The sequence below is a fragment of the Alexandromys fortis genome, unplaced genomic scaffold (genome assembly GCF_014885135.2).
Source record: "Alexandromys fortis isolate MF-2015 unplaced genomic scaffold, M_Fortis_MF-2015_v1.1 scaffold_68, whole genome shotgun sequence".
Lineage (NCBI taxonomy): Eukaryota > Metazoa > Chordata > Mammalia > Rodentia > Cricetidae > Alexandromys > Alexandromys fortis.
The window spans coordinates 38,458-63,300 of NW_026067948.1; the positions used below are offsets into that span (position 1 = coordinate 38,458).

General features: G+C 36.3%; 1 protein-coding gene across 1 annotated transcript in view; it reads right to left on the bottom strand.

The window, feature by feature from the left end:
* Positions 1-24,843, bottom strand: part of Wls (Wnt ligand secretion mediator) — a 79,872-nt gene that overhangs the window by 8,373 nt on the left and 46,656 nt on the right. Inside the window, 8 exon segments of the mRNA XM_050149460.1 lie at positions 4,137-4,220; positions 5,371-5,514; positions 7,441-7,504; positions 7,887-7,984; positions 9,094-9,262; positions 11,750-11,886; positions 15,934-16,095; positions 20,376-20,500. Of these exon segments, the coding sequence (XP_050005417.1) occupies positions 4,137-4,220; positions 5,371-5,514; positions 7,441-7,504; positions 7,887-7,984; positions 9,094-9,262; positions 11,750-11,886; positions 15,934-16,095; positions 20,376-20,500 (983 nt within the window).

The following is a 24,843-nucleotide window of genomic DNA, read 5'->3' on the forward strand; positions in this document are numbered from 1 at the left end:
ACAAGTCTATACATTCAAATCTGGGGGTAGGGGTTATGAAGAAACTGTAAATGCCATGTATATCCTAAACACGGTAATGTATAATTTAGAGTAGACAGAATATGTAATGTTTTTCAGAAAAATCTTATGAATGAGATGCTCCATTAATAAAAAATACATAGGAGCTGAGTCTTTCTAAGAAAATAATGGAATCGTGCCCTCTTTTATTTGTTCTGGGGCATAGATGTTGCTAGGAATATACTTACTTAAGTACCCAAAGATTGAACTTCTATCTGTAAATGCTTATTTCGTGGTAGGCAACGAGGTAAACTACAAAAAATAGTCATGTAGATATTGTAACTCCAGGGTTTAGAAACTAGATTGTATTTTCTCCCTATGTTTTCTCAACTACTCATGCTTTAGACAGACCGAACTCTAAGCACATTCTCACTATCATGATCCACAATGAGCAACCTCAACAGATCAGGCATTGTAGATCCAAATTCTTACAAGGCAAGTAAGAGGAGTAGCCATTTCCTATTTTAACTTTCGTAGAGAAAAAGATAACTCAAGTACTTGCAACACCGAATAACAATTTGTTATCACCAAATATCAAAAACCATGTTACCCTCTACATACTCTTCCTTTTTCCTGATTTTACATGACAACAGATTCCTTCTGTATAGAGACATATTTATACCCCTGCAGTCAAGTGAGGACAAATCTCGTTATACCCAGTAGTTTGACAACCAACATTCCACTAACAACAAGATTTCCAAATACAAGAATCATTTCCTTACAGCTGTCTAAGCCACAAACTGAAGTGATCACATACCAGAAAAAGAACTGAGGAGCTGGGTCTCTGGGAGTTTATTACATATATCTTTACCTGAATATCAAGTCTCTGGGTGTTCCTTCGGTAAAAATCGGTGACCTTCTGTGCACTGTACTTCTTTTCTGTTCCTTGCTAACACCACCTCTAAACTAAACACTTCTCTCTTCTAGAAGGAACAGGACTGAAAGACCAAACTGTGGTACAGCATTTCTTCATTGCTGTGACTCAGATCATTAAAATAGCAGGCATTAAAGACTGAACCTCAGTCCCAGTTACAAAGCCTCAAGGTCACCACATTCTAAGAGCTTCCTATGTGCCTTTCATTCCTGGTCTCAGAGCTTCAAAATCCTAGCAAGATTCCCCACATATATTTCATAGGGCTTAAATGGAAGCTCTCCCAATAAATATAATGGAAGTTTTAAAAACATCCCTTTTACCTAATGCTGAGGTCCATTTCAAAAGTTACCCAATGGATTTTCTTTCAGGTAAGCTCATTGTTGTGACATTCAAAAATGATATTAGAAAATAAATCCTCTGATGACTCTATTAACAATACCAAGAAAACAGAGTTAGGAAGGAGAATGTCTTAAGTATCTGTAAATAAACCTTTAAAAAAAGAAAAAGAAAGAAAAAGAAAAAAAAGCAGGAGGAATGTATGTTGCTAATGGAATTCAAAGACATCATATCTCTTTCTTTAGAGTTGAAATCCACCCATCTAACTATAGCAGCTAATATAAAAAGCTGGCCAGAGCCCAATAATGTGATAATGAAAAACTAATTATTTGCAAAGAAAATCTTTAAATTCTCTCATAAGACATCTTCTACCACTTTAAAGCAACAGCCAAACATGTATAAAATTAAATTCAGGCAAAGAACAGCCAGTCATCTTGAGGATTAATTCCTCTAGAATTCAGGTGGAAGGAGTTCTGCAGTTAAGTCACTGAGGAGGGTTGTGGCCACAAAGTGGGCATGAGAGGACTGCAGCTTTGAAAAATGGCAGAAGTAGGCCTCAGGAATGGAAGTACTGTTCCCTTTCATGCTCCTGAGAACACGGTACATCTTAATGAAGACTCCACCTCTAGGTGAGGGTCCCCTTATTTTCTCAGTCAAGAAACTCAGTAGGCCGTATAAAAACACCATATTGCTAAGGGTCTGGAGAAACCAGGAAGTATAATGATCACAGAAGGAAATTAGCCAAAAGTGGAGTCAAGCTTAACCCAAACCCTTTCCTTGAATTTGAGTCTTTGAGACTTAACTGAATTAAAGATGTATTCAAGAGCCAGAGATATGGCTCCACTGATAAAGGTTTTATTTGTCGCTGAGGCTGATGATCTGAATTTTATCCCTGTGATTCACATGGAAGAAGGAGAAAACTGACTCCTATTGCATATGTGATACACACATATAAATGTAATAAAACATACAAATAAATGTAATAAAAATTTAGGAAGAACTCATTCTGAATTAGCAATAGCTTTACTATATTTGGAATAAAGTTTCCAAGGTTTTATAAATGGTTTGATACAAACACACTCCTATTACAAGTAAAAGAAGATGGAGTGAACAATGTGCAAACACATGTAGGTATATTGTTTAATTTATTTCTATATATGATCAACCTTCATCCAGTAACTGATGGAAGCAGATGGAGAGATCCACAGCTAAGCACTAGGCCAAGCTCCTGGATCCTGGAGTCCAGTCAAAGAGAGGGAGGAGGGATTATATGAGCAAAGTGGTCAAGATCATGATGAGGAAACCTACAGAAACAGCTGACCGGAGCTAGTGGGAGTTCACAATTCCAGACTGACAGTTGTGAAACCTGCATAGGAATGAACTAGGCCCTCTGAATGTGGGTGGCTTGGGCAGTTTGTGAGACCACTGGCAGTGGGATCAAGATTTATCACTAGTGTATGAACTGGATTTTTAGAGCCCATTCTCTATGGAGGGATACCTTGTTTGATCTAGATAGAGGGAGAAGTGCCTTGGTTCTGCCTCAAAGAGAGGTGACAAACTTTGTTGACTTTCCCTTACCCTCTCTGAGGAGCAGATGGGGCCAGCGGGGGAAATGGAGAGCAGGAAGAGGGAATGGAGGAAAAACTGAGATTGGTATATAAAATGAAAAAGATTATTCTAAAAAAATAAAAAAAATGAATTAGTTGCTAAGGACATATTTATAGTAAGTATGAGTTATCTATGATGTATATAATTAAATACATATATATAATTGTATGATTCCCTTTGAAATCTGAAATATTTAATTTTACTTATTTAGAAGCATTCTGAGAACAGAACCATAGCTTCACTAGATTGTCAAAGGAATTCACACAGAGTTCATAAACTAAAGAAAAATTTGCTAGTAAATGAAAGAATATATCACCCTTCTCCTAAGGCTATACCAGAATGCTGCTCTATGCTGTCCAAATAGATCCAATAAAAGATCCAAAATGACTGAGTTCTAGTCTCCAATTTGTATGCATTTTGGTAAGTTACTAACAAAGCTGTTCATGCTTATGACATACCAGGGACTCTACTAAATACTTGGCTATTACTTCTATATATGGTACTATTGCATAGTGAAAAAAGATTAATGTTAGTATGTTAAGAAATGCTAAATAACCCACTAAATTACTACTACATTTCTGGAAAACAGAATGTATGAAAATACCTCAAAAGCCATGGGAATGATAATTTCAGAAACATGACTAATAGTCTCTATCCAATTTATCTCAGAAGAACTTTGTGAAACCCATCTGACTAATATGTGCACTCTATATCAGATTTTAGATAAACTTTTTCACTTCTCAAAGTAAGTAATCAATATTTTAAAATATTACAAACATCATTATTGAGATTTTAAAGTACATCAAACTGAGTTTAAGAAATAGTATACAGAAAATTTTCTATCAATGGGACTTTTGAGTCATGTTCATGTTTAGGTGGCAATGTAATTATCACACAGAATGACTAAAGGCCTGTCAAAGATTCTTCGTTAATGCTAAGTAATGACCCAATCAAATTAGCACATGCTTACCAATGTTACATCACAGGTCTTGAAACATTTACTCTCTGAAATGAAATGTCCCTTCAATATGGCTCATAGGTTTTAGCCTAAATACTTAGCAACTTTCTACGAGGTAGGACTGGAAGTTTATGTCATCAGCTTGTGGAAAGTCCCATGCTGGAGCGATCTAAAAAGTGTTTTGCTTAGCTAAAGAAAGTAAGCCTCTCTGCTTTTGTTCTCAGCAACTCTGAAAAATCTCCTCTGTTAGAGATGGGGACCACTCCAAGGACAGTCTCTTGAGAAGGCTTAGGGTTCACTCACCTGACTAACAATGAAGAAGATAACAGTCATGGCAGCACAGGCTAAGGTGATAAGCATGAGGAACTTGAACCTGAAAATCAGACCCTATTAAAAAAGACAGGAAGAATTGTTCAATATATTCTCTCTCTCCCCCTGCCCCCTCCTCTCTTCATATCTATCTGTCTGTCTGTCTGTCTGTCTACTTACCAACCTACCTATGTGCAAAACCAAATCCCTAAGAATGACAGTAAAATCGTTCGACATGTTAACATCCTTCCTGTAAAGGTGAATGTAGCTGAGGGAATTCTTAAAATATTTTCTATATTCTTATCTCTCATGAAGCAATGATGCTGGAGTCTATGATTTTACATTCACAACACATCATTAAGCTACAAAGTTTCCTGATAAACAGATTATATAATTCTACACAAAACTTAAAGTTACCAAACAAAAGCTTTCTACAGTTATAATAAAATTCTTCTCCAATTTAGGGAGGGGTGTTGTATTAGTCAAAGTGAAATCAATTTGGTTTAATATTCTCATTTGTCACTCCAGCTCTGGAAACAGACAAGCCTGAGAAAGTACTTTTGGTTTCCAAAATTATCAGGGTTTAAAGAATGGTGCCTACTGATTAGGTGTCTTCTGTACGGACTAACTGTGCAGTACACCATGGGTTAGGAGGAAAGCCATACCACAAACTGGGCCAATCTTACATGGCCCAGTATCCCATCTCATCCAGTAAGCACTTAGGTTCCATCAAAAGAACCCATTGGGCAGGTTTCTATCTTACTGCTATGAAAACACATTTACACCTTAGAAAACCCCAGGAAATATAGCTGTTTGGGTGTGTTTTTATTTGTCCCAGGATCCTATATGAAAAGTTCTTAATTTCTACTTATTTTACTTACTTATTTGTGTGTGTGTGTTTATTTGCAACAGAGAGAGAGAGACAGAGAGAGAGAGACAGAGAGAGAGAGACAGAGAGAGAGAGATAAAAATTTGGACACACACACGCCACAGTGAGTTTGTAGAGGTCAGAGAACTGCTTTCAAAAGACAGCTCTGACTGTGAATTCCAGAGAAGAAACTCAGGTTGTCAGGTTTGCATGGCAAACACTTTTACTAGTTGGGATCATTTTGATGTCCCCTTAATGTGTATTTGAAACTAAAACTTTCAACTTTCAGAGGTGAGTGTTTACACATCCTGCTAGAGATCATTAGCATAAGTTCTAGAATGAACTAAGATAGCTGCTTACCTCATAGTGGAGCCGCCGGACTTTGCTCATGGCTGGGAGACTAGACTGCTTCCCACTGATGTTTCGAAATACCTGAAATACCATGAAACACAGAAACAGAAAATAGAGGCAGAGGCAGATCCCTGCCACAATGATGAAAGCCATCTGCAAGTGTACAGTGAAGGAAAGGACAAATTTGCCAAGAACATGTGCTAAAAGGGCACAGAACTCCTCACAGCTGTGTTGGAGGCACTCAACATTGTCTCCAAGTGCTCAAGAGGTTTTAAGGAAGGTACTACTATTAAAACCTGGTTTTCTGATGCCACTGATTAGGGTTTTCTGACACAACAATTTCAGAAGGGAATATTCAAATAATGTTATAAGCCAAGAAAAAGAGAAAAAACTGTAGTCTAATTTTACAAAATAGAGTTGGGTCCCTCTTAGAACTAGTAAATCAGCATCTGTCTTTCAAGCATGTTTTAAGGAAATTCAAATGTATCATGAATTTAAACACACTAGTATAGTGGATATTTGTTACTAAATGGGAAACTGTTTAAAAATCACTGAGAGAGTTCAAATAAAGATGCCTGAGTCCCACCATACATATATCTATCTAATCATAACTTTCTAGAAAATGAGTGTAAACATGTTTGGAACCACTTTGCTGTGCTTGGACTTTTCTAAGAACAAGACTGAGATACCCTGGGGAAGGCATAAATGGAGCAAGTTCAGTAGCAAAAGAAAGGGGAGGGGAGTTGGCAAGGATCCAAAGGATGGAGAGAAAAAGTAGGGACTGTGGATCCAGATAGTAAACCGATTGGAGAAATTCTGAGACCTACCACTAGGGCACAGATTTTGAGAACCAGCAAGATATAGAGCAGTGTGAATTGTCAGAATAGCAGAAAACAGACTGCAGCTCCTCTTTCTTCTACCAGCTGGATTCCAAATTGACTATATTTTTCCAATACTTTGACAGGTAATAAACTATACATCTACCTTTCTTTAAGTAGTATATTTAATGCAATTCTTCCTTCTTTCCTATGACCAACAGTGCCCTGGAATAAAGAGAAGATGGTTAATTGTTGCAGGACTTGAAATTCTATTTGCTTCCCTTGCCTTTCATCCTATGCATAAAATGAAAGGGTTGAATCAGGCATTGCAATTGTTCGTCTTGTACAGTTACCACTGTGGGGGATGGGAAGTAGAGGAAGTTCAATTCTTCTAAATTAAAGGTACTAACACTATTTATCTGGTTCTCTCACAAAATTCTGTGACATTAAGAAATTGATATAAATACCACCACTAAACAAAGTATATTCAAGGGACATGTCAAGGCATTAGGTGTTAAGAAAGAGCACAACTCCAGGCTGCCCTCTCAATACAGAGAAGAGGCTTTTTCTCTTAGAATATTAAACAGGGTGCTTAAGAATAACAGATTTTAAAATAAGCACCATTAAGGAATAGGTTAAGACTCATTTTTCTTCACTGAAGTGATGCAGATGGTGATAATTTGGACCAATCAGGAGCCTCAGCATTGCTCAAGAACTAATTACCTTAGTGTCAGTCCCACTGAGTCTCAGGAACTAAAGGTGGTTTTATGAAGCTTTGCCAATAGTTTCACTGGATAAAGGACTGGCTTTCCTATAGAAGCCCTGCATACAAGTCACCTCAGACCCCAGCTTTCCTACATAATGGTGACTTTGGTCCCAAGCTTTCTAGAGCAGAAGTTTCCCTCCCATATAGGTGACCTCTGTTCTAGGAACCAGAGAGTATCTCTGTGGCTCAAGAAGAAGCTGCAAATACCTTATAAAATAGATGATTTAGGATATACTTCAGTCCAGAAACTTTGAACTGTATCTAAAACCTATGGCACAGGGAGATCCTGAAAACTCCCACGTTGGCTGCTTTCACAGTCTGAAAGCACATACTAATTCTTCTCAATATTTATCTCTAATTCTTGCTATTGGTCTGAGGACCAAAGCCCTGGCTGAGCTCATCTAGAGACTATCTGCTGAAACACAGAAAATGATCATGAAGCCCAGACAGATATGGAGACAAAAATGAAACCTCAAATACATCAAAGAAGGATACAGCCAGTTCTGTTCCAACATCTGTAGTCCAGATACTGTAGAAAGGATTTGTGAGTTGCACTCCTCTATAAAAAAAAACAACAACAACAACAAACAAACAAGATGGAAAATGAAATACAGGTGCAGAGCAGAGCTTTTCCTTAATATTGAAGCAATGAAGAGAGGCAAGGGGACCATGGTAGGGGTGTTAGTGTACCATATTTAGAAAATAAACTTCAGAGAGTATAAGGGGATATAGAGCTTGAGAATATGATCCAAAGCACTTTGAATGTATAAAGGGATAAGCCTTTGGTTTTGTCACAGAATTCATCTGAGCATATGACCTCTCCAATATTTAATCCCATGGACAACCAAAAACCATTCTTCATTTAAAAACTCCTTCTAGAAAGATGGAAATAGACAAGGAATGTCACATTTCATCTTGGAGTGACTTCAATATCTGCTTACCTCTCACACATGTCAAATATGAAGAGGCAGAAAGAGCCAACAGCAATTGGTCCAACTTGCTTCCAATACCCTGCAATGTGATTCCGCTCATGTTGATCCTAATATAAAACAAATTGAAGAAGGAGAAGAGCAAATCTATTCCATAGGTGATCTAGCTAATCACCTACTATGTACTTGATAGATGATAGCATTAGGAACAAAAGAGATAAAACTCTCAGTGTCATGTCAGCTGAAGGACATAGCACAAAGCCCATTCACTGGAGTTGCCAATAAGAATGCACACAGCACTGTGGGATGACAAAGAATGACGTTAGAGAAATTTTTGTCCCACAAAATAAATTGTTGTTTAGTAATAATTTTTGTTTATAAAGGTAAAATGATCACCAAGAAATGAAAACAATAAGGTACTTCATTTTGCTAAGTTTATCTTAAATATGAAAACACAAAAATCAATCATCAGGATGCACACAGTGAAAGGAGAGAACTCCAGAAAACTGACCCCTGACTTACACACACACGAATACACACACATAGACACGGACACATGGACATACATATATACATACACACAAATAAATGTAATTTAAATAAACAATTTAAAAACATTCTTTTCTGAAGCCTAACTTGAAAATAAAAGTTCTTATTGACATAACTGCATCTTAGCCATAATGTAAGAATGAGATCAATCTTATTTTTATTATGGTAACTCAGCCTTTCTTAAAATAGAATTTGATGCCATGCAAAGAGGTCAGTATTCTCGGGTAATAGATGTCACTGGATCATTTGGCTAAGCTGCTAGCTGAAAAAAAAGGCATGAGCACATTGCCTGGTAGTTAGCCTGCTCTTAAGTCTAGGGAAAGCAGAAGGCAAGCCAAAGGACAAAAAATAAAAATAATGATCAGACTTCATATATTTTTCTTTCACAGCATTATTCCTTTTTATATAAGGAAACAAAAACTCAAATACATTGACTTTTTACTACATTTCACAAACAAGGGCCTGAGATTAGTGCATTTGCCTCAAAACAGTCAGAAAATTACTAGTGAAGAAAGACTATGAACCTGCAGGAAAAGAGTTAGACCTGTGGTCTCTCATTTCTTTTACCTTCCCATAGCTTAAGAGAGGCATAAGCAAGTAGACTTCAGCTCAGCAACTTTCTCAGAGACGCTTGTGGACAGACAGATACCCTTTCCCCAGAAGTTCTTACCATCATGTGTTCGCCACAGAAGATAATCCAGAAGGAAAGAAGCATTGCATAGAAGATGCCCTGCCGGATGTCACCAAATAACAGCATCCAGGTCCAGTCAAACCCAATGGAAAACCATTCCACAGGGATATTGATGAATGTCATGGAAATCCCAAGAGCAAAGATGACTCTGAGAAAGTACCCATGAGAACCATGTTACTCTGGAGGGCAAACTTTAAAAGTCTGAAGCAAATTTTGAGAACTGAGATGCTATTTATTCAGATTTTAGCTAACTGATCACTTTCTTAGCATTCATGTAGTTTCCACTCTGGGATACAAAATGTCCTAATTTACATCTCTGGAAAATGAAAGGGTGTAACACTAACCTTTGTATCACAAAATAGAGTCACCTGAGAAATACACACTTTAACCCTGTTCCCTTCTTAAACAGATAAGTTTTACTATAACTAGACCCTCTTACATCTTCATAATATCACTGATCCAATCATTAAGAATGCACACCATTACTGTGATAAACTTGGCAACTGCTAATTGTGTAAGTATATTTGTTTCAATAAAAAAACTATATAACTACACATAAATACAATTGGCAACTTGTTTTGTTTTCTTCCACCACACTATTTACTTGCCCCTTCTTTATTTAAATGTCATTCTGATTTATTTAAACATGTCTATATCCATAATTTGCATATGCTTATAAGCCATAAATAATGTACCAAGAATGCTGTTAAGGCTACAGATACATATAATGAGAAAGTCCAATGTTTTAACTGAAGGAACTGCATTTAATGGGAAAGCCAGACAAAAAGGCATTAAAGTAAATTGGTAAGCAACATCATCACAGTTTAGAGGCTAAGAACACTGCCAAGATTGTCTTTTACAGAGACAGAAACTAAGTACATAAAGAGTTGAGGAAATGAAGGTGAAAAGGGCAGAGAGAAGAGTCTAAATGGATGCAGAGAGGCTTGGAAGAGCAGGGATATTTACATATCTATGTATAGCATATTTTAGGAAATAATAGGACATGAGAGGAATAGCTCATGAAGAAACTTACGTAAAGTTTACCTTAAAAGAGACTAGCAAGCCAATAAAAAGTTTAACTAATAGAACTACAACATTCATTCACTTAACAGATATTAATTTAAAGTTAAAGAAATATAAAGATAGAAAGAGGACTGATAATGATTTAAATAGGATGAATGGGGTGGGAGACAACAAAACACTGCAATCAAAAACAGCACAACAGGGCTTAAAGGGAAGGAGTAAATGAGGTACTAAGATATCTGGGAAGTACTATTTCAGATAACAAGTTTAAAAGCTTTGGGGTGAAAGCCTAGAATCCAAGGCATTTGAGCACTATCACAGGTACTGCAGAGAACAGGAGATTAAGATTCAATGGACTTTATAGGACAAGGCAAAGCTAGCAGAGATATCAGCAATGGAGTGGAGTGATTTTATTGACCTGTAAAGGGAACACAGAGGCTTTTGGTATATATAATGTAGTAAGTAAAATTGTGCAAGGAAGTGCTTCTTATAACCCAGTTGAGCAATGATTTGGGTGATAAGATTAGGGTAGTAGCAATGGAGACAGTATGACTTCTTGGGAATTGGATAGAGTGAATAACAAATAGAGTACTAAGTAGCTTCCTTCTTTCCAATCCAGCAACTAAAGAAGAGGAGTTGCCTTTTACCAGTATGGGGAGGCCTAGGAGAGCTATAGGTGGCAGCAGAAAGAAGTCAAGTATTCTTTGTATTACATTTTTTTTAGTGCAAAAGAAGATGCTAAATAAATAATTCCTATGTTTGTATCTAGAGTTGGGAGAGGGTAAGGCTAAGTATATAAAACAAGAATCATCATACAATGCATAATTTTGATTTATAGAGATCACTTTGAAAAAAGTAGAGCTAATAAAGAAAGCAAGTCCAAAGTCCCTGCCCTGTTTCAACAGTGTAAGAAGCTAGAAAGATGGGGAAACAGTAATGAAGACTAAATGATGGCCAGCAAAGGAGAACAATACACAAAAAAGAATAAGTTTGAATAAAGAAAACAGGGTGATTAGCTGTGTAAAATGCTGCTCATGGGACAAAGAAGGTATTTGGGCTGTGGAGGTGATTCAAGAACCTGTAAAATGGCACAGTGGAGATAAATCAATATTGAAATGGAACCAAGAGAGAACTGAAGCAGACATGTGAGCAAGGTTTTTGAGGATTCTTGTAAAAGGAGAAAATTATATGGTTATTTTAGAAGGAAGTACTTTCTCATGGTACAGCATATTTATGTATAATACTAATGGAACTAAGAGGAAAAAAAAGTTGTTTGATATGAGAAAGAAATGAACTATATCTACAGGAACATCATCCTATGTATGAGAGAGTTTAAATTCAGTTGAAAGTGGAACAATCCATTGATAGAGAAACATCTAAAATCTGACCCTGGAGAAGAACAGCAAAGACAGCAGTGCAAGGTTTATCATTCTTAAGATTAACTAATAATTTGTTTATGAAATCTGAAGGAGACAAAGAATTCACAATGACTTTCAAATCAATTCACCAGCTGGAGTAGCACACTGGTTGCTTGAACTAGACACACAAAATAAGAGCACGGCATATTACAGAAAATTAGCATTTTCTAAGTGTGATCTGAATCAGTTCTCACTTTTCCAGAAGTACCGGGGGTCGGGACATCATGGTGATCCTCCTCCAATACCACACCATAATGATGAAGATGCTGGGTGTGAGGAAGGTCTTCATAGCAAACCAGACCTTAGTGAAGCCTCCATTTTGGTGGATTCCCTAGACCAAAACCAAATATAATTTTGGAGATGAATATACATTAGTGTTATTTTTTACATATAAATACAGATGAGCAAACAGTTTACCTACACAACAGTGTCCATAGTCACAGAAGGTACTGCCCTCATATACCCTCTGTCGCTTCCTCAGATATCATAGAAATATAATGAAAATCATAAAAATGGGCCATGCTATGTCAAGGGATTGATTAAGAACTTAATCAAAGATTTTTCTGTAGGGTCTTCATTCAACATTGGAGATACCACATAGGTCCAGTAAGAAATATTGGAAAGCAGAATTACATTATGTTCATAACATGCCATTAAAAGAAAAAACAAAAGCAAAAAGCACAAGTCATTACAGAAATATGTTATACATCTCTATCTTTACCTGTGCTTTTAATTTAATTTCTAATTTTCTTGTGTGTGAATGAGGTTTGATTTAAAATGTGGCCTCCTTATGCTATGTTCTATACCCTTCATTAAACAACATGGAAAGAACCTAAATCATCACTGTTCTCGCTAACATTTGTGACTTTTATGGTAAAAATGTTTTCTTATCCTGTTTATATGCAATCATGATCACACTATGACCTTAGAAATAACTACAATAATTTTATGTGATCTTAAGACCAATTAAGGTATCATAGAACCCACCATATCAATGGAGAGAGGCTAAGGCGCCGAATTCCAGCTTTAAGTTGTGTCAGGAGCATTTGTCACAAGCTATTGCAGACCATAACACAATGACAGCTTACAGTAATTGATAATCCAGATGTCAACACATCAAAGAAATTAATCTCAGATGGAGAAAACCTTCCTGGTAAGGTCAGCAGGACCACTGACTCTGAAACCTGCTACTTTCATCTGTAATTTCACTTGTGCAAAAACAGCTATTATATCTCCCCATTACCATGCATTTTCATGTAATGTGGACTTATAACCTCATGATTGCATTTCAGTCTTATGAACACACATATTTGTGGCTGGTCAGGAAGATGACTTCTCTCTACACTATGTTCTTCACATTACAGTGAGAAACATATTAGCCTTGGTGACAGAGCAATTTGACCAGACATGTGTTCTTCTGGACAGATCACAAACAGAACTTTCACAGATTTTACTTTTGAAATTGCAGGTGTCTGGCCTTGTAGGATCTAAGCCCCTCAGAAAATTCATAGTAAACTAGGGTGGTATTACAGGCGTCTGTCTTGTTATATCATAGTCCTTCAAGAGATCAATAGCATTTACGTTGTCCTATGCTTCCTTCACTGACACCTCCTTGCATTGATTCAAAATAGCAGTTAATATTTGTGCAAGTTTTTAGATTCATTATACTAACTTTTTGTTTAGGTTCTGAGATTTAGGTGTTTAGAAAAAGGCTGTTAATTGGCTAACTAGGTCCAGATATAGTAAAATAATGCACCTATTCTTTGCCTTTTCCTTAGTTCTCTCAATGGTTTCGTTTTCTCCCTTTGTAACCTGTAGTGGTCCCTTTAAGAGAGGGCCAGAACCTCCTTACAGCAGTACTTGTGGTTGGCTTCAATTTTGCTATGTATCTTCAAACAATGCCTGTGTCCCTGAGAATTTTCCTTGTAGTTTTTTTTATTACTAATAATGAATATATAAATGCTTGGCAGTGTGTGATGGCAAAAGAAATAAGACAGAAAGAACAATGTAGAAATGCAGAAGAATAAGGATGTAGAATGTACAAATAAGAAAAAGAAATAAGGATATTAGAATTGGGACAGAATTAGAGCTAAGAAATTTTAGACAATTAGGACAAGAGAATTAGGATTAAAGAAGAAATAAAGAAAATGACTAAGATACTGTGTAAAAGTTATTACAGAAATATTTCAATTCCCACTCCTGAGAAACATTTCTCTTTTGGAACTCTGGGTAGGGGCTGGGAGCTAGTCTCTTGGCCTTTACAACATTTCCTGTGCCAGGACCCTGGCACGTTGGCATGGTCATCTGTACAACAATGTGGGCATGATCAAAAGGAAGCTGCAGGACCATGCTCACTCTTATACTCTGAACGGCAAACAAAATAAAACATCTGCTTCATCTTTTTCTTTTTCCCTTATGTTTTTACTTATTCCTTGAGGATTTCATACAATATGTTTTGATAATATTCTTTTTCCTCTGTCAACTCCTCCCAGATCCTCCCCCCTCCTTACTCACCCTACTTTGTATTCTTTTTCTCTTACTTATCAACAAAAACAAAAATCCCACAAAAGAAGCAAACAAAAAAGGAAAAATCAAAAACAAGACATGGAGTCTAATCTGTTGTAGACAACAATTCTTGTGCATGGAACCTGCCCTGGAGTGTGGTTGATAAAGACAGTATCTGTCATTTCATTGGTGAAAACTGATTTTTCCCTATCCTACAAAATATAAATAATGAACAACTTCTTGGCTAGGAGTAGGACTTTGTGCTCACACTCCCTTTTTAGCACTAGGATTTTTTCTGGCTTTATATTGTGCATTTATGTGTGCATCTGTCCTGTTGTGTATGTAAAATGTACACTCTAGTGCCTACGATCTCTCCATTCCCTCCTTCTACAAAGATTCCTAATCGCTGAGAGAAGGAATGTGATAACGACAACCCATTTGGAGCTGAGCATTCCAAAGTCGCATTCTCTGAATGCTGTTCAGTTGTGGGGCTCTGTGTTAATTGCCATTTACTGCAAGAAGATACTTCCCTAATATATGCACTTATATATTGATATAACAGTATCTCTTAGGAGTTTTTTATTGTTATGTTCATTTATCAGAATAACAGCAGTAGGTTTTCCCTAGGGCACATGATGTATTTATTCTCAGGTTTTTGGCATCATTAACACTGTCAGGTATAAGTTCCATTCCATGCAGCATGCCTTAAATCATCAAAAACTGATTAGTTATTCGTATAATATGTGTGCCAGTATTTTACCAGTGAACATATCTTGCAAGAAAATTATTATCATAGCTTGCTAGTTGAGACTAACAGTTATTTTTTAGCTTCCTTTAGTATATATAGCACCTTCTAGCACTATGAATCTTAGCCAGTATGGGTGAAGCTTAAAATAGAAAGTCAGCTAAAATTTTCTTTGTTCTCTGAAAGTCAATGTTGAATTATCAATCTAAAAACTTGGACTTTTGGTGATCTTTAAAAAAAAAAGACTACTTAAGATATTAAGTGCAGAGATCCACAATTGCTCAAGGTAAAAAAAAATAAGAGGCTGAATGCTTAGCCCTAAAGGAAAATGAAACATCCCATTCCTCTCAAGTTTCAGAGATCATTTCAGAATAGAGGTCTGAAAAAACCAGAAGAGATAGATGACCACAAGGAAATATCATCAGTAAACAGCAAGGTTCATATAAACTCATAGCAGTTACCAGAGAACGCATAAAACTTGTACAAGCCCGATAAGAACAAATCACACATGGAGAAGAGAATTGGACACATAACCCTACTACTAGCCACAGAGCAATTAGCAACTCAGCTTCTGGGGAAGGAAGGAGAGTGTTTTATGTAAGAGTACAGCCCTTTGTAAGTCAACCAAGCAAGCTCCAGTGGAAGAATAAACATCTAATGATATTTTGGGCAGCCCAAACAGATCTTGAAAGATTTTTATTTTGTTTTAGTTTGGTTTGATTTTTTTCATGGCACAAAGTTGGGAGGATAGGAAAAAAAACATAGATCTGGAAAGAGTTGGGGGACCAAATATGATCCAAACATATATGAAACTGAAAACTCTCAAAGACCTCATTAAAATTAAAGCATTAATATTAAAAATCATGCATACAATAAAATAACTTTATGCAAATCATTTTAATTTAGAATTTTAATCAACATGGTTGTGTTGTCATTCTTAGAGAAGCAAACAGATAGGCATATAAATGGCAGAACTAATAGAAGAGTTTCTTTCCCAGGAGCTTTTAAGGTTCTATGTGAGGAAAGACATGGAAGAACTAAGATAAAACTCTTTGTGACACTTTTATGAATACTGTATTGACTGCTGCTTCAGGGTCACAGACTGTCGGTTCAGTTACGCCCACTTACCACCAACCGAATATCCTTTATTTCCCCAATTCCGACATTGATTTTCTTCTTTTCATTCACTGGTAGTCGGATATTTAGAAGGTAATATTTATGAGCCACTGACCCAATTTCCATGAAAGGAAGGACATCACATTCATAATAACGACCTTCATGCTCTAAAGTCTGGAAAGAGATTAGATGGTTTAAGGCAGATTACTATTTACAAAACACTATATGCATTCATTTGCATTGAGTTCATGTCATCAATTTTAAAATGTTAATGTGTGAAGATGCACATTAAAGGCACAGATTTACAAGGAATACTGTAATATCTGTTTTCACTGAACTACTTCACAAAGATAGAAAAAGGAGGGAAGGAGAGAGAGAGAGGAGAATAGGATGGGGAAGAAATCAGCCCCATTTTAGTTAAAAAATAAAATTTAGATAAAAAGCAGAGAATTCTTCTGTCTTTTGAAGCCTTTTTCAGACTTAGAAACCACATTAGAGCTTTGCATCAGACCGTTCAACTATTTTAGGTAACTCCTAAGAGACCTCCAAAGATTCCTCTGTGTGTGTGTGTGTGTGTGTGAGTGTGTATTCGGGAAGAAAGTCATTGATGAAGTCTATCACAATCTTGATAATGGCTAATTATTTTCACAGTGACATATAGAAAGCTAAAATTATCTTCCTCTTCTTGATTTGACAAAAACAGCAGTACATTGGGGTTGGAGAAATGTCTCAACAGTTACGAGAACTTGATGCTCTTGCAGAGGACTCAAATTCTATTCTCAGCATCCACACAGCAGCTTAAAACTGATTATAACTTGAGTTCCAAGGCACCTGGCTTCCATGGTCTGTGTAGTTAGTTGTCTGAAAGAAAACAGTCACCCATAGTTATTGACACTATTAGGAGGTGTGGCTTTGTGGCCTTGATTGGGGAAGTGTGTCACTGTGGGCTGAGCTTTGAGGTCTCCTTTGTATGTGGATCAAAATGTAAAACTCTCAGCTCCTTCTTTCAGCACCATGTCTGCCTGAATGCTGGCATGTCCTACCATGATAATAATGGACTAACCTCTGAAACTGTAATCCAGCCTCAATTAAATGTTTTCCATTATAAGAGTTGCCATGATCACAGTTTCTCTCCACAGAAATAGAAAACCAAATTCCTGCAAGAATTCATACAGGTGGTGTACTTGCATACATAGAGAAAAAAATACACATCAAATAAAAATGGCTTTAAAGACAAGAAGAAGAAAGAGAAGTTGCACACAGTGCCTTGAACAATGGAATTAGTTTGCTAGAGATGCTCATTCAAAATTTTCTACACCCAACCTGAACCTCCTAACTATCCAAGAAGCAAATTGGCAAGAGACAGATGAAAATTTAACTAAACAGAAATTTAACCCAGTACCAAAAAAAAAAAAAGCCTCTTGAACTTCCTAACAACTTAAGAAAGATGATGAGTTAGTGAGGAAATAAATTCTATACATTTCTCAAGACATTCTGTATATGTGCCTTTTAAAGGTGGGTACAGGAGGTAAACACGGTGTGCAGAAGCATGAGCTATAGCAAGCAGGGATTTTTTTCCCTGATAAGTACTTGGAAATCTGTCATTAATATTAGATCTACATGCAGATAACTTAATGTGTCCTGAATAATTGAATAAAGGTGAATCATTTCTCATTCCTAGTTCTGAATTGTTTCATTGGCATTCATAATTTGTCATATTAGAGAAAAATAACTAATACAGAATTCAGTGAGAAGATGAATAGGAGGCTGTAGTTTAGGATCAAAAGGATTCAGCACCTTTTGTAATGATGGCAGGGCCTCTTTACTGGACAATCAGGACATTCTAAACCTGAGTACAATGAACAAGTCCCCATACAAAGACAGGAGACACTTGTAGATTAGGAGGAATAAAACTAGCAAACAAACAATCTGTGCACCTCTACTTTCTTCTTCCCTTCCTGGTCAGACATCACTAGTCGGTCGCGTTCTAGTATAGACATGTATCAGTAATGAATCATGAAAATTTATCTTCTAATGTATGAGGGCTTTTGTCTGACATTACCAGTTGATTATTGGCAGCAAATAAGATTTTTAAAAGTAAAATATTAAAAAATAAAATATTCTGTTTCTTTCTCAAATTATGGATGCATATTGGATGATTCTTCCCATATAAACGGTCTTTTTGCCCCAGAATTGCTTTTTCTTCCTTTACCTAAATAAGTATAGAAATAAAAATATGTAAGAATTGATGAAAGTAAACTACAAGCTGCCTAGCAGGATTAGTGTCAAACTCACTACATGCAGTTAGGGGCTGGAGGGTTTGTTTGCTTCCTTGGTTCCTTTCTTTTTCCTTTTCTCCTTCCTTCCTTCCTTCCTTCCTTCCTTCCTTCCTTCCTTCCTTCCTTCCTTCCTTCCTCCCTGCCTGCCTGCCTGCCTGCCTGCCTGCCTGCCTGCCTGCCTGCCTTCCTTCCTTCCTTATTTATTTATTTGTATGTTATTTGTATTAACTATTTTGCCTTCGTATATGTATGTGTAACATGCTTTGGGTTCGCTTTCTAAAGTTCTACCTCTACCAGTATTAATGGCACTTCAGAAAAAACAATATTCTCATTTTCTCCCTTTTTTTTTTTTTTACTGCCTTCTCTCCCTCATATCCTCCCTAGCCACTCCTAATTCTGGCATAAGACTACCTAATTAGGGAAAATTACATCAGGTAGCAACTTGACTTTTTTTTTCTTGACTTCACAATCCACTGTAGACTACAGACCTTTAAAGCAACTTCTCATTTAACATTCAGAATCAAAATTAAATTTTACCATAATCAAAATACATAGATTTGATGATTCACTTTCTTCACACCTTTCAAAGTCTGATCTCTTTTGAGAAGGAGATCAACACATCCTAAAGATAATTAAGACCCTGTCACTGAGAAGCGGTTACAGGCAGCACCCACACACATTTCTTAATGTGTAAGGAAAAGTGAAAAATTACTTCTTTTTATGAGGATAAAATTTTCTACATCCAAATGTCCTGTAACTTTCATTTAACCAGGCTCTTTTCTGAAAAATACAACTAAGATACATCACATATAGAAGAATTATTTATTCTTCAATTTCATAAAAAGAATTTTGAAATGGCAGCTATCTCTTTATTTTCCCAGTTTATAGGTTCCTTTCCTTTTTACCCATTAAATTACCTTCAAGAGCCTACCTAAAACAATTATTCTAGGCTGTTTAGGAGAGAACTCTATATTTAGACAATAAGAAAAGAAAGGGCCTGGGGTAGAACTTTTCAAGTTTTGTTCATTCCAAGAGTATAAGTTGAAAGTGCACTGAAATAAAGTCTTCAGTACTGTCTCCTGATTTGAGTCAGGAATTATGACTTGAATGTGCCTGTCAATTCTAATATTGAAATTTAGTTGTTATCATGATTTGGTCATAAATGTTCTGCTCTCATGAATTAATGCTGTCACTGTGGAGAAGGGTTAATAATCAAGAGAGAAGTTTTGCTATGTGAAGCCCACTTTTGTCCTATCTCCTCTCCCATATGGGTACGATAGTTCTCTTACCATGTTTTAGTATAGTACAAAAGACCTGAATAGATTTCAGGTATCATGGTTGTAAAGTCTCGGCCTCTACAAGTATGAACCAATAAACTTCTATTATTTATAATTTACTGACATATCGGCAGCAGAAATAGCAGGTTTTAAGTGTGGCCTGAGAATCTGTATTTTCTATAAGCTTGCAAATCACACAGATGTGCTTGGTATTCAGACAACATTTGCATAATGAAAACCAAGAAAACAAACTGCAACAGGTGATTGGATGCTGGGTAGAGTTTGCCTATGAGAGTTACAGCCCATCATGTTAACATTGCATTTGATTCACAAACATGTCTTAGGCATAATGTTAAATTATAAAGCCATTGTACATGTACATGTTCCTTATTTCTTCTGGTTCTTAAAAAAACAAGGTTACTATACATTATCTATGTCGCAGAAGAAAAATAGACAAATTATAAAGCTAGATTGTGAACTCTGACTTAGTGATAGAACCTGGAATGGGGGCACATATTTTTTTATTTCAAATCAATTATTTAATTTATACTAAAAGTATACGCCTATGTATGCTGGGCATAGTATTCGGAGGCTTCCACCTGCCATTCTCACTACTAACTTTGTTCATACACTGGCAAAAGCAAAGTTGTAAAAGACCATTGCTAGAGAAAGGATCAAATTTTTCTGATTTTGTACAAGTCCTTTAGGATCAACTAAGATGAGACAACAGATGAGAAAAGACAGGATCAGGAATTCTTTTCAGCGAATAGTATAGCCTCTCCTTCACTTAAAAAAAATGAAAACATTCTGTCCCTGATGGGATATCAAAAGTCACTTAATTGTTGTTACTCCATGCCAGGAAAGAAACACTGTCAACTCAGCAATAAAAGTAACCTACCTTGGGGGATGTAAAAGTACATTTTAGTTTGCGTGGTACTCTTTCATGGGCCATTTCAGTCCATTCAGAAAACATATCATCACGGTAACCCAGGGAAACATCCATGGAAACTTCTGCATTTTCTCCTGCAAGAGAAAAAATGGACTATTTATAAGTAATTTTGTGAAAAATACTTTTTAAACAGCCCAACATTTTCACAGGCTCTTCCATGGAATCAAAACAAACAAGCAAACAAACAACAACAAAAACCAAAAAAAAAAATGCCCAAAACAACAACAAAAACCCAAAAAAAGATATTATTATCAAACCTAAACCTAAAGATTGAGGTCACAGTACTAAAATCTAGTATGGATTCTGGATCTTCTCCCATAGTCATTCTGTGAGTCAAGAACTTCTATTTAAGCTCTACCAGTAATAAAAACTTCATTCTCTCTGAGGCAGCACAGTTGCTCAGAATCTGAATCATAATTAGAACTTATTTTCCTGTAACTTGCACTGCTGGTGTAAAATATTCCTGTAAGAGCCACATGGGAGTTGTTGTACCTAATAGTTCACAAAAAGTGCCTTAGATACTTGATAATTATCATAGTTACTTTGCTTGTTTTTATTTTTGTTTCTTTTTTTTTCTCCATACTCTTCTTTTCATTGGAAAACTATTTTCTTTGAAAGAATAGGGCAGGTCTTACACATGGACAAAGTAAACTCACCCTACTAAAGAGTCCCACTGTCCTCCTCCATTCTTCAAAGGCTTTGAAGATTCCTAGGTGATTCCTAGGAGAAATATGCACTCTCAGAACCTACACACCCAATGTCCTACTTCTGTCTTGTGTTACTCTGGAAATACTCTTCTTGGACAACTCTGATCTTATTCTCAGTGTTTATGTGTTTTTCTCCAAAAACAGGCATCCAAGAGGAATGAAACAACCATTTGTGTGGTCAATAATGATCAAAAGGCTGTTGTTCACAGAAAGACATACACAGCACTAGATCTCAGAGTCTGGGGTGCCTTCGCACAAGCAACAAAGGCTGTTTCTCTCTATATGAGATGAGTAGGAGATGAAAAGGGTTGAAAGGGCTTCCTAATCAATCATATTCTTAAGCATAATTTTAAGCAGTCCAAGAATCATACATTCAAAACTGGTATTCCAGTTCATTAGGAAAGTAAATCTGTTGTAATCAGAAAGTAGAATATATCTGGCTGAACAGTTTATTGGTCAAATGTATCACTGTGAAATATATCATGAAATGGTAGGTATGCCTTCAGGGAAACTCCTACCCTGGGCCCCACAAAAAAAAAAAAAAAAAAAAAAAAAAAAAAAAAAAAAAAAAAAAAAAAGAATAGCAATAGGCCTAGGTAGAGAAGATATTTCAGGCAGAGTAAAGATCAGATAGAATTAACCACTGGCCTGGCCCCAGCTTTAACAATTCTTCTAATCTACTGAGAATGTTCAAAGGAAAAGCAATAAAAAATTACACATTATATTATTATACAACTACCCTATTTTAAGTAACAATAAGTTCTGAGGTTTATTTAAATTAACTAATTTAATTTTCTATCAACTCTCATAACTAAACATTGATATATCCTTTATTAATAAGTAAACTGAGGCTTTCAGATATTAAATAATGGCATAAAGACATATTGTTGATATTAACATGAGAAAGATAATGATCCTAAAGTAGCCTTAAAAGGAAAAATATTGACTGAGAGTAAAACTCAGTGGCAGGTTCTACGTTTCAACCTTAAAACTTCCAGAGAGGGGGGAACAGGGAAGGAAGGAAGGAACGAAGGAACGAAGGAAGGAATGAATGAACAAAGGAAGGAAGGGAAAAATAAAAACTCTCCATCATATCATTTATCCATTTCTTTTGTGGTTTTGCTGCAAGAGTAATGATAATAATTAATTTGCTTCACTATAAGTATTCCTGTTGCTATATATATTTTTTTAAGATTTATTTATTTATTATATATACAGCATTCCTTCCATGTATGTTTGCATGCCAGAAGAGGGCACCAGATCTCATTATAGATGGTTATGAGCCACCATGTGGTTGACCTCTGGAAGAGCAGTCAGTGCTCAATCTCTGAGCCATCTCTCCAGCCCCTGCTATATATATCTTAAGACATTATGTTGTATATATTAAATGTGCCCAGATATTTCTAAAGATTATCACTTTGTCTAACTTGTCATTCTCAAATCAGTCACAGAACACAACTTTTATATGAATCATCCTTAGACCTGCTATTCCTACTACTTTTATTAGATAAAGTAGTAGAATTCAAGAAAATATCTACCAGCAAAATTAATCATGCTTCATGGAAGAGCTACTCAACTCTGATCAAAGCTTTCTACTGTGTTCCCAGAACGGAAAAGGTTCAAAAGTATCACTGAAACCCTCTAGCCCAAGCATGGAGTCAAAATATGTTGAACCAAAACAATACCTTTTCTATGAAGAGCTTGAGAATTGCAGTGTAAGTCAAAGAGCACCAAGTTGGAAGCCTGGGAATACGAGTGACCATGGTTCTGTCTTTTATTGCATACATATATAGTAAAGAGAGACTAAGGTGGGTGGAGAATGAGGTTGTCTAAGGAGAAAACACTATGTGTTCCTTCAGTAGCCCATGTGAACTGGTACTGAACCATTTTACCAGACTGTCTTGTGTTGTCAGGGTTTCTGTCCTGCCTGGTTCCTGCAATCGCTAAGTCCTAAAGAAATCATACAGAGGCCTACATTATTGTAAACTGATTGGCCCATCAGGCTTCTTATTAACTCTTATAACTTATATTACCCCATTATTCTTGTCTATGCTAACCACATGGCTTGGTACCTTTTTCAGTGAGGCACTCACTCACATCTTGCTTCCTCTGTGGCTGGATAAAGGACTACGTCCTCTTCCCAGAATTCTCCTGTCCTCTTTGACCCACCTCTACTTCCTGTCTGGTTGTCCCGCCTATACTTCCTGCCTGGCTACTGGTCAATCAGCGATTATTTAAAATATAATTGACAGGATACAGACCAATGTCCCACAGCAGTCTTGGTTTTTAAAAAGAAAAAAAAAAAACAGAAATTAAGTTTTTGGGTTTTTTTGTTTGTTTTTCTTTTAAAATAAGAGTCTGTTTAGAGTTGAGCAGCTTTTCCATATAGAATGCTGCCTGGGTGTCTTTTGAACTCTGTTTTCTTAGGCAAAGCTGGACTTGGAGTGATATGAAAATTTAATGAGGAAATTAAAGACTCACCTCTGACATTCACTATTGTGCTCCTCAACAACTTATGAAATCTCTTCCCAAAATATGAAACATGGACACATATGAACATGTGTTAAAGAAGCTGCTGTTCTTATGAAAAATTGAGAGAAACAGCCTAATTTTTTTTTTTAAATTTAGCAATCTTGTTACTAAAAACATTTTTCCTGCTGATAATCCAAGTGCCTGTTATGCCTTAATTTTACCCATTATCTACTTACACTCTACATAGTTGTGGACAAGGGTGCTATTTTTCTGTGTAGGAAGAACTCAGAAAGACAAAGTTCCCAAAACATTGCAATGACTGTATGTCCTGGCTTATAGCCTCAGCATTTTACAATTTTTTATTTGTATATTTGAAATCCAGAGATACAGGATAAGTGGCTGTAACAATAACCCTTTGGCTCCCTACCTGGACTCAATGTTATGGTTCCCAGGATAGATGCTTCTCATGTTATAATAGAACTCATCCCTTAGGATTGTATGACCTCTAAATAGTCACTTCATGGAAATTGCTTAGAACAGTGCATAAAGCATGAAGGGCAGAAATTTCTGTCATCATTTTATTGAAGGAAGTGAAATCCTCATATCTACATTTCATCAGTATAATAGCAGGTGAGAAAAATACGGAGCTTCCCTCCAAACCCATTAAAGCTTTGAAACAGGAGAACACTGTGCAAAAGAAGTCAGTAAAGCTGTGTTGCTTGCTGTTGAACTATTTTATCTTCTGCCTTTCAATGGAGTAGGAAATCTTGTTCAGCTTTAATGACTACATTGCATATAATAAAACATTGGTCACATGGCTTCTGGGCTACTGCTTGGGCAATACTACCTGACATCTTGTAGACATAATTAAGACTGCATAACCTATTTGAATTCCATGGGAGACAAGCAAGAAGGCCAAGTCTACATATACACTGGGAAAAGCTACCTATAAAATAAAGACTGATTATATCAGTTTAATGGAATAAGGGCATAAGGTATTAGCATAAATTATGTGTAGATCTTAAATCCATGGTTTTGCATTCCTCTTCTGGATTAGCCCTTTAGTGTGGAATCCCATCATTCCATTCTGCTGTGTAAATTTCATGTTTTTCAAACACATTTGTGTTGGTGAAAATTCATTTCAGAATATAGGAAAAGGAACTAGCTATGAAATGTCACTATGATTCATTCAAATTACTACTTACATCAGGTTAAGGGATGGGACTCTTACATGAAGA